At 50.4% G+C, this 11108-nt stretch overlaps 1 protein-coding gene across 1 annotated transcript; it reads left to right on the forward strand.

The window, feature by feature from the left end:
* Positions 1-5388: 5388 nt before the first annotated feature.
* Positions 5389-9841, forward strand: Lypd3 (Ly6/Plaur domain containing 3). The gene is made up of 5 exons (NM_021759.1): positions 5389-5553; positions 6012-6143; positions 7268-7438; positions 7731-7892; positions 8835-9841. Exons 1-5 carry the CDS (start codon positions 5469-5471, stop codon positions 9341-9343), a joined length of 1059 nt encoding a protein of 352 aa, NP_068527.1. The 5' UTR covers positions 5389-5468; the 3' UTR covers positions 9344-9841.
* The last annotated feature ends 1267 nt before the right edge of the window (positions 9842-11108 follow it).

Consider the following 11108-nt stretch of genomic DNA (forward strand, 5'->3'; position numbering starts at 1 on the left):
CTGTCTCTCCTCAAGTTTGCAGACCTATTGGACAAAAGGAGTCCTCCAGAGAGAGAGGGGGTGGGGGAATTACCTGGAGTTGCACAGCAAGATTAAAATTTCGGACTGTCCGGTTCCAGACTCCATCCCCTGCTCACTCTGTCACCCTTCTCCTTTAGGATAAAAAGGGCACCTTGAGCCAGACTTGGTGGTGCCCATCTTTAACCCCAGCACCCGGGAGGCAGAGCCAGGCAGATCTCTGTGAGTTCAAGGCCAGCCTGGTCTACATAGTGACTGCCAGGCTCAGCAGGGCCGTAAAGCAGGACCCTGTTTAAAAAAAAAAAAATCCGTTTAAAAGATACCTTGGCGTCTCAGAGAGAGAAGAGCATTAGTTCTGGGTCACACAGCAAAGATGTGGGCCTGGCATCCTGAGGTGGGGGCAGTGCAGCCGAGCCAGTTTTGAATGAGATCACAAGCATTGCTCTCTCACTTTCTCTCTCTGAGTCTTCCCCAGATGACAGGTGACCCCACCTAGGTGACTGGGGTGCTTGTCATTGTTGGGAACAGAGGTGCTGGGTAGGGGCCAGGTGGCAGATATCACTCTGAGCACAGCTGTCTAACCTTCCACTGTCATCAACCTGGCCAGCTGGGGCTGACTGCCCCTCTACTGGCCTGTGGAGAACAGTAGCTTTCTCTCTGGGACTCAGTTTCCCCCTCTGAGGAATGGCTACTGTGTTACTCCTCTGAACAGGCTGCTTATAACAGGACTTGTACATACTCTCTCTCTTTTACAAAGTGAACTCTCTTTATTATTGTGTGTGCATCTGGGCACACGCTTGGGTCAGAGGACAATGCGTTCTCTCCCACAATGTGGGTCCTGGGGACCAAACTCAGGTTGTCAGGGTTGGTAGAGAGCTCTTTTACCCTCTAATCTATCTGGAAGGCCCACCATTTTGTAGCCCAGACTGGCCTTGAATGTGCAATTCTCTTGCTTCAGCCTCCTGAGTGCGGGGATTCTGGGCCTGCATCATGCCACAACATCCCGCCCGGAAGGCAGCCAGCACCAAAGACCTAGGAGCTATAAATAATCAACACAAACGTTAGACAATAATATCACAATCTAAGACTTTCACAGCACCGAGAACTGCTTGAAGCTTTTCACACACATCTGACATTGGTCCCAGAGCAGCCTCTGAGGTAAGCTTACCACTAAGGTCTCCAGTAAGCAGATGGGAGACGTGGAGACCCAGGGTCAGGTGATTCCCACACACATCTGGAACCTCAGTTTTGGGAGGTAGAAGAAGGAGGATTATTGGGGCCTGCTGGCTGCCAGTTTCATTCTGGATTCAGCAAAAGACTCTGCCTAGAAGGAATACGGTGGAGAGTGATGTGGAGCAGAACATGGGACATGCCCTCTGACCTCCACAGTACGAGCATGGGTGTGTTCACCTGCAGATAGGTGTGTGCATGCATCCTTCGTGTGTGTCCACACACACATACACATACATATATACATATACATACATACACACTCATACACACATACACATACATACACACATATGCACACACACATAACACAGGCATTCACATATATACACAAACATACATACACATACATGAACATATACACACACATACACAGACATATACACATACACAGATACACACATGCACAAACATACACGTACACACATGCATACACATACACACCCATACATACACACAAACAGGTAAAAAGAGATCTGGTGATGTAACTTCAGGGTAGAGCATTTGCCAAGTAAGTGTGAAGACTACCTGGGGTTTTATACCCAGAGTCAAAAACAAAACAAAAACAACCTTGCATCACAAAATAAATGAAATAAAATAAAATAAAACCAAGCAACCAAATAAACAAAACAGCAAACCCCAGAAGAGACTCTGACAGTGACAAGTGACATTAAAGTGGGATGTGACAGCTGAGCTCACATCCCACTTCTGCTACTCTCAAGCCTCTCCCAGGCTCGATTTCCTCTTCTGTGAAATGGGCTCCATCCCTTTGCAGAGCTGTTCTGGCCTAAGAAACGCTGCAGACAGAGCTAGTGTTCCATGACAACAGAAGCTTCCCTCAAGACTAATGGGAACCACGCAGGCTGCTGTTCTGAATAGTTTCTGGCAAAGCAAAGGCGTGATTTTTGGGTATCCTTATCGTTCGTGTCACAGTTATTATTCATGTTAGAGTTTATAACAAAAAAGATCAGAAAATGGAATTAGAAACCTCCAGCTTACCCTCCCCTTTTTCTTTACTACGCTGGAGATTGAATCCAGGAAATCATGAATGATAAGCAAGAGATTTACTGCTAAGGCACGTCCCCAGCCCCTCACTGGGGGATTCTAGGCAGGGGCTCTACCACTGAGCCACGCCCCCAGCCCCTCACTGGGGGATTCTAGGCAGGGGCTCTGTCACTGAGCCACGCCCCCAGCCCCTCACTGGGGGATTCTAGGTGGGGGCTCTACTACTGAGCCACGCCCCAGCCTCTCACTGGATTCTAGGCAAGCTCTGTATTGCTGAGCTACAGGAAGCTGAACCACACCTTGGGGCTTCCCTCCCATTTGATTCATCAGTAATCCCTCCTAGTTTTTCCTCTTGCAAATGTTTTGGGTTCTTTTTTCCCTCTTTCTCCAGTGTCTCATGTAGCTCAGGCTGACCTAGAACTTGCTATACACCTGATGAAGGCCTCGAACTCTGCATTTACCATGTGCTGGGATTCTAGGCTGGATCGCCACTCCTGGCTAAGAAGACACATTTGTAAAGATGTGGATTTCTGAGTGGTGGTTTGGGTGGCAGTTCCAGGAAACGGGGTTTTGCTCTGCACTGGACCTGTCACAGAACAAAGACAGAGTTAGAGTCTTTATAAATGTGATTTATGCGGCAGGAAGAGCGAAGCTAGGCTTAGACAGTGATTTACAGTAACAGGATAACCTGAACCCCAGCATGTGGTCTTGTGGAGTCACGTGGTGATGGGCGTATCGATGTTGTTTGTTCCTGTGTACCGGCAGAGTCGTGTGGGTGGTCGTGTTTTTGTATAGATCATTCATGGTCACAGGTGACCCTGGCCTAGGTCAGAGTGCTGTAAGATTATTTGAGTCCACTACAAACCTACAAACCGCCTGGCTCTTATAGTAACAGGGACAAGTCCTGACGGTTACCATTGGTTCCTTTCTCCTCCTCTCCGTGCCCTCGCATTCCAGAGAGTATCCCGTATAGCCCAGGCTGGTCTCAAATTTCCTATAGGACTGAGGATAAACTTTACATCCTTCGGCCTCCACCTCTGTTGTATTTATTTTTTTCTTCAAGCTCTGGGGATAGGATCAGGGCTTCATCCACACCAGGCAAACCATCAAACTTCCCTTTTTCATTTGGAAGACTGCCCAGTGACCCCAGTCTTCCTGCGCCCTTTATCAAGCCTGGGGAGGAGTTTGAAATAGGGTCTCACTATGTAGCTCAGGCTGGCTTCAAACTCAATACAATCCTGTCTGAGCTTCCTAAGTCTAGAATTTTAAGCAGGAGCCATTATACCCAGCCCTCCCTTCCTCCCTCTCCCTCCCTGCCCTCCATTCTTGTTTTTATCACTCTTGATTTCTCTGCAGGTTCATTGTCTAGGGTCTGTGATTCTGTCTCATTACATTTATTTATTTATTCATTACTTGGAGTTGTGGTACAGATATGTGGAAGGCAGAAGATACTTCTTAGGAATCAATTCTTGTGTCTCTCTTTCTACCATGTGGGTTCCAGGGATCCAACTCGGGCCCTCAGGTTGGAGACAGGCGTTTTTACATGCGAACCATGTCACACACACACACACACACACACACACACACACACACCCATATACAGTCTCTCTATGCAGCCCAGACTCCGGTCAAACTTAGGTTCTGTCTTGGCCTCCTACGTGCTGAACTACAGGGAAGCCCTGGCTCAGCTTCCCAATGTACAACCAGTGAAGATCTAAGTATGCGGCCGGCGATGCTGTAGATTGTACATCACAGGCACACACACAAGGCCACCCTCCCTAGAAGGAAATGGAAGAGGCATCTTCCAGGACAAGACTCTCTGAGAGGGAACCTCTATTCGTTTTCTAAACTGACCCATTTCTGTGGGTTAGATTGGACTGTTTCAGAACTCCACATAAAAGTCACACTGTGCGCTGCCTTGCTTCTGGTTTCATCGAGTCATTGTTTTAAAGATCCATCTATGTAGCTGTATACACCATCCACTGAAACCTTCCATTGCTAAGCGACAGTGCATGGGGTGGAGGGACCACTCGTGGTTTTATTACTCAATTAATTAATTATTTATTGAATCAGGCGATGTTGGGGATGGACCCCAGGGCTTCGTTCATGCTGAGTGAGTGCTTTACCACTAAGCCTTAAGTACTACCATCTCTCACTGAGGGAATCTAGGCAGGGGCTCTACCACTGAGCCACGCCCCCAGCCCCTCACTGGGGGATTCTAGGCAGGGGCTCTACCACTGAGCCACGCCCCCAGCCCCTCACTGGGGGATTCTAGGCAGGACTCCACTGCTGACCCCTAATGCACTATCCGAACTCTCCAACCACTATTTTTTTTTTTAATTTAAAGGACTTATTAGAGTGCCCAGCACACATGATAGTTGTGCAAGACTTGTTTTCATTTTTTATTCATTTTTTGAGACTTTCAGCCATGTTTGCAATGTATTTTGATCTATATACCTTTCTTATCACCTCTCGATAGATACCCGATATTATTTCCCAGCTTAATCATATTGAAAAGTCTACTTCTCAATTTCAGCTCGACGTGTAGCCCTTTATCCGTATTCCTCCACAGCCTTAATCTCTTGTAAGTCATAACCCACTTGTTTGTTTTGGCTTTTTGAGATAAGATCTCTTTCTGTAGTTCAGTGAGACCTGGAATCACCATGCCTCAAACTCATGGCAATCCTCCTGCCTCAGCTCCATGAGTGCTGTGATTACAGGCATGAGTCACCACGCCTGACTTGTAAATAACAGTTTTCCCAATTATTTAATTAATATCTGTATCTGCCATCAGACTGGGAGCTCTGCGAAGACAGACAGTAGTTCTGCCCCAGGGTCGCCAGTCCCCGAGCGAAGGCAGGCAGGCGGGCACACCGCAAAAGCTCAGGCCCCTAGCAGACCCTGAATGTCCCTGTCTCTCTTTGAACCCTGGTACTTCCTCTGCCTCTGAAACCCACACATACTTTTATCCAGGGGACTGGAGGGAACCTCTACTCCCGCCCTTTCCCTTCTTGGCAAAGGCACAGGGCAGGGGCCGCTCTCCCTGTGGGTGACGCACCTAGAGGCGGGCCCGCCCCACAGCGGACGCTGAGTTGGCCTGGTTGGGCAAGGCCAGGGTTGCCCCGGGGTAGGTTACTCATCTAAGGCTCAGGTAAGAGGGCCCGGGTTGGAAGGTGGCACACCCAGGGGGGACTCGGAGAGAGCAGGACACAGCTATGGATGCTGCCAGGAGAGGAGATACACAGCCAGTGATGTGGACCACCAGATGGCTGCTGCTGCTACCGCTACTGCTGTGTGAAGGTGGGTGTGTTGCAGGGAAGGTAGAGTCGGGGCCCCTAAGGAAAATGACTCCCCAGCTCTTCCCAGAAAGTCCTTTAAGGAAAGTTGAACACAACCAAAGGCAGTTCAGCTGCCCCTGCCCTGGGCAGAGGGGCTATAGGAAGTTCTCCTACACGGAGCAGGCACCTGAGAGAGTCACCCCTCCCCCTCCCTAAGAGGGGGGCTTCCCCGGCGGGGATCCCCTCCCTCGGGCATAGGCAGCTAGGAGAGGGGGAAACTCTCAATGCAGGCGCAGGGTGGAGAAGGAAAGGGGTCAGTGTGTCCTGCACCCCGAAACTTGTGGGAGGGCTTCTACTGCTGTGTTGGACGCACAGTAGAATCATCTCACCCCGGGACAGAGGCCACTAGGAAAGACGTTGTCCTTGTGGGGAGAAGGCTTTAACAAAGAACACTCGGTTCTACCCGGCCCTCGCCCGCAGGAGCGCAAGCCCTGGAGTGCTACAGCTGCGTGCAAAAGGCGGATGATGGATGCTCTCCGCACAAGATGAAGACAGTCAAATGTGGTCCCGGAGTGGACGTCTGTACCGAGGCCGTGGGGGCGGTGGAGAGCAGTAAGTGCCACCCGGTGGTCCCTGACTACCTCTTCCCGACTCCTCCAGTGTGGCTCTGCCTCCTTAGAGACCTTTCTGATTCTGGCCACGCCTTTCCCTTTCAGCCCTCACCTAGACCCTGCAGCACAGACTCGCCCTTCTTTCTTTGGGCTTAGGCGGGTAGTCAGGCTGAAGGCGGGGAGTCGGAGGCGGGGTGGGGGAGGGGAGGGGGGTCGGCGCGCTCTGATAGCTGCAGCCTGTAGAGGACCCACACCTTTACCACTTCTCACTCCCTGCAGGAATGCTTTCCCACCAACAGGGATTATTATTTAGTGGGGCCGAGGTCACCGAGAGTCCTTTGAAAGGGATCACTGAGGTTCCTAGTCAGACTCCACCCTTAACGCCTCTAAGTTTCCAGACCCCTTACTCAGGAATCCCACCTTCCCCAAGTCAGATACAGGACCTCCTCTCTATGCATCCTCCTGAAGTTGTGGTCTGAAGTCAGGACCAGCACACACATGCGGGATAGGCACTCTACGCCAAGCTGTTTCCTCAGCCCGTTTAAGTTTGTACTTTGAGACAGGGTCTTGCTGAATCGCTCATTTGGCCCTTGAACTCACTATGAAGTTCAGGCAGGCCCTTGTGGCGGGGAGTCTCTTCCTTCAGCCTCCTGAGTCACCTGGTGGCTTACCACCAGGTCTGCTGGTGGCAGGGTCTCCTTATGCGGTACAAACTAGACTGGAACTCGAGACCCCACTGCCTCAGCCTTCCCAGTAGCTGGGATTGCAGACTTGTACTGTCATGTTTGTCTCCAGACCTTTTTTTTTTTTTCCTTAAAGAAAAAAAAAGTTTTGAAACTACTTTCTGAGGCTCCTTCCCCCTTTCACGTAATCCTCGAGGCTTCGGTTTGAGCCCGGCTCTTGAGGCTGTTGCGTTTGACAATCAGCCTGTTCTCTGTGTACTGTATTCTTTGAAGCTCTTCCCTTTGACCACACCACCCTCCCTCCACCTGTAGCTCTTTGCTCAGGGATCTGCTCTCTTTGAGGTCCCCGCCTGCTGACCCAGGTGACCAAGACTATTGTTCATTCAAAGCTCCGCCCCACCGAGCCTTGTCTGTTCTGACCCCACCCCTTTTTCCACCGCAGTCCACGGGCAATTCTCTGTGGCAGTGCGGGGCTGCGGTTCCGGAATCCCGGGCAAGAACGACCGCGGACTGGACCTTCACGGGCTCCTGGCCTTCATTCAGCTACAGCAGTGCACCGAGGACCGATGCAACGCCAAACTCAACCTCACTTTGCGAGGCCTCAACCCTGCAGGTCGGTCGTGGGCGGAGCCACACTAGGGCTGGGAGCTGAGGCTTACTGCAAGCTGAGGCCGGGCTGCGGAGGTGGCGGGGTTGAAGACTGCAGACGTCAAACGATGTGTGCACCAGAGGTCCATACTGGGGGTGGGGCTAGGAGATAAGGGGTGGAGTCACAGGGACAGCTGTGGTTGTCTAGATCTCTCTGCGGGACGGGCTGGCCTTGAACTTGCTATCTTCCTGCCCTAGCTTCCTGAGTAGACCGTCGCACACTCTTGACCCTTCCTTTTCTGTTTCTGCTTCCCCAGGCAATGAGAGTGCGTATGAGCACAACGGCGCAGAGTGCTACAGCTGTATGGGGCTGAGCCGCGAGAAGTGCCAGGGCGCTATGCCGCCTGTCGTGAATTGCTACAATGCCAGCGGCCGTGTCTACAAGGGCTGCTTCGATGGTAACGTCACCTTGACCGCAGGTGAGTCAACCCCCTGAAAGAACTTGAGACTTGGAGGAATTGTGATAGTTGTCCTAAGGAGAGCGCCTCACTGAAAGGATTACCCCTCTGCCCTCTCCCCACCCCAAACACTGGGAACTGCTTTTAATTTGCTTTGTCCTACAGCATCATGGGAAATGTAGGCTATAGACTACCTGTATAGACTATATAGCCTACTTATAAACTCCCGCGATGGGGAGAGAGAGAGAGAGAGAGAGAGAGAGAGAGAGAGAGAGAGAGAGAGAGAGAGAGAGAGAGAGAGAGAGAGAGAGAGACCACGCCTATAGAAGACTGCAGGATACAGAATGGAAGACCATGAATGAAGACTTGGGTTTAAACTTAAAAGCTTTTTGTCTGTGTGACATGGGGAATCCGGTTTGAGCCCTGAAAACTTAGGTGTCCCACTTGTTCCACAATATTACAGGATGTAGTCCAGAGTTGGAGTCATAGGTTCAGTGGTAGGGCCCCTGCCTGGAATCCCCCAGTGAGGGGCTGGTCCTCACTCCATGGCGGGTGAAGTTTTTCAGTTCCTTCTGGTGCCAGGTGTTTCTCGGGACTTTATTTCAGATTCTAAGACCAAATTTAGCAGGGAGCTGAGAGAGGCAAAGGCAAGGTTATGTTTGAGTTTTGGTCACAGATATATTTCTGTTAAAGCCTTTGTTCCAAGACAAATCTAGAGTTTGGATTCCACCCTTCTCAAAGCATTTTGCAGAAATACAGTCCCTCCTGAGCAGATGCCAGTAGCACAATACTTTGCTCAAAGTGGGACCAGAGTTAAGATGTTCAGACACACGAGTGTACAGCCTTCTGTCTCATTTCAGCATTCACTGCTCCTGTCTTATTCCAGAAGTCCCTAAACTTTATTTGGGCTATGCTAACCTCTATATGTCCAATGACAGACGTTTCTGTGTCTCTCTCTTGCAGCCAATGTGACCGTGTCCTTACCTGTCCGAGGCTGCGTCCAGGACGAAGCCTGCACCCGGGATGGGGTGACGGGTCCAGGATTCACACTCAGCGGTTCCTGCTGTCAAGGGCCCCGCTGTAACTCTGACCTTCGCAACAAGACCTATTTCTCCCCTCGAATCCCACCCCTAGTCCTGCTGCCCCCTCCAACCACCCCAGCCCCATCCACTCGGACCCAGAACTCCTCCAGCACAACCTCTACAACAGCTCCAACCACGGCCACCACTACCATCAAGCCCACCACAGTCCAAGCCAGTCATACTTCTTCAACCCATGAAACAGAGCACGAGGTCATACAGGAAGAGGGGTCGCATTTGAGTGGAGGTGCTACGGGCCACCAAGACCGCAGCAATATGGGGAAGTTTCCAGAAAAAGGTGGAGCCCAAATCCCATCTAAAGGAGGCTCTGACGCTCTGGGGTCCTGGTTGTCAGCAATTCTGTTGACTGTGGTTGCTGGCGCGATGCTGTGAACGTCTCCTGTCGCGGTCCATCTCACCTTGTTTCCCTGGCCCCGTGGTACCAACTCCTTCCATTTCCCACTTGACTGGACTGGCTCCGCCCCCATCCTCCAGCATCCGCAGTTCCAACTGCACTGGTTTGCAGCTTCGGGAAACAGTCTACTGTTGTAAATACTCCGCTGGGGTGGCCCTACTTTTTGGATGCGGCCACAGCATTCCCCCTGACGGTGACCAGGACAGAAGGAAGAGAAATCTACAGGCTGAGAGAGGCCCGGAGAGTCCACGGCAAACCTCCTCTTCCCGTTTTCCTGACCAGGCTAGAAGATTACCCGGCAGGTGGACAATAGATTCATCCTCTGAGCGCTGCGCTTGCCCGGCATCTGTGCAGGAATCTGGTCGCCTGTCTTCCTTAGGAGACTGTGAACAACTCCACGACAGGGTCTTGCCTCTGGCCTCTCTATGTGTTCTGTCTGGCACAAGAAAGTGTCAATAAAGATTTAGTTACTTTGTATAGTGAGTTAACTGTCTTTCGTCTACATCTTTAATCTTTCGTATCAAGGTTTTGTTTGTTTGTGTTTCCAAAACGGAGCTAAGGACAACCTATTCTTACATAGTGAGTTCTCGGATAGCCAAGGTTACACAGCAAGACATTGTCTCAAAAAAAAAAAAAAAAAAAAAGGCTGTGATCTTCAGTTTGTCTGTGAAGCCCACAGGGTGGAGAAAATAATCGCTTGTCCTCTGACCCCCACTTGTGGGCCATGACATGTGTACTGTCCTTCCCACTGACAAAATAAGTAAATACATGTTACAAGGGAATTACAGGTGGACAGGAGGGAAGGTAGGACCACTGACCACCCGGATGGCCTCAGTCCTTGTACCATTAGGAAGGCCAGAGGGTCAGGTGGTTAAGAATGTAGATCTGAGCTGCACACGGTCTACCAGCCTGGGATCCCAGCCTTCGGGAGGCTGAGGCAGGATGGCTGTGAGTTTGCGGCCTAAGCCTCATAGGGAGTTCCAGACCATCGTGAGTTACATGAGATGGTATCTAAAGTGGTGGGTTTCAACCTTCCTCTTGCTGGCTCTGTAATACAACTCCGGTATTGTGGTGACCCCGCCGCTGTAGATTATTCCATCGCTACTCCATAACTGCAATTTTGCCATGGTGATGAGTTGTAATGTGAATATCTGGCATGTAGGATATAGAGGACATGTGACAACTGTAAGACGGTCATTTGACCCTGAAGGGGCCACGACCCCCAGGTTGAGAACCACCTTTGATTTTATATCATATCACCTGAATTCAAATCATACCATCTGCATTCAAATCCTGAACTGCCAGGTGCCATCAGGGAAATGTAGAAAAGTCGTTCCATCCCTCCTTGCCTAAATGTCATTTGTTTATTTATTTATGTTTGACTTTTTCGGGGTTTTTTGTTTTTGTTTTTGTTTGGACTTGAAAGAGGGTCTCATTGTGAAGCCCCGGCTGACCTGAAATTGCTTCCTAGGCCAGGGTGGCTCTGAGACAGAATCTTACCATGTATCTGTTTCACTAGCCTTGAACTCTGTCTCCGAAGTGCTGGGATTGCAGGTATCCACCCCACTTTAGCTTAATTTTTAAAAGAGGTGAACTAGAAAGTAAAGAAATAGGGGTTCGGTGAGATGGCCCAGAGAAAAAACTGGATCTACATTGTTCGAATCCCAGCTATAAGGGGTAGAGATAGAATTCCTGGGTTACAGACCGACAGACAGGCAGCGAGTGGTCCTGGCTAATGACAGA

This window comes from Rattus norvegicus, chromosome 1 (assembly GCF_036323735.1).
Source record: "Rattus norvegicus strain BN/NHsdMcwi chromosome 1, GRCr8, whole genome shotgun sequence".
NCBI lineage: Eukaryota > Metazoa > Chordata > Mammalia > Rodentia > Muridae > Rattus > Rattus norvegicus.

Bases quoted from the DNA above. Each gene is read 5' to 3' on its own strand.
- Lypd3 (NM_021759.1), top strand. From the start codon at position 5,469: ATGGATGCTGCCAGGAGAGGAGATACACAGCCAGTGATGTGGACCACC. The intron at 5,554-6,011 runs GTGGGTGTGTTG...CCTCGCCCGCAG, and splicing joins ACCGCTACTGCTGTGTGAAG to GAGCGCAAGCCCTGGAGTGC. The intron at 7,439-7,730 runs GTCGGTCGTGGG...CTGCTTCCCCAG, and splicing joins GCGAGGCCTCAACCCTGCAG to GCAATGAGAGTGCGTATGAG.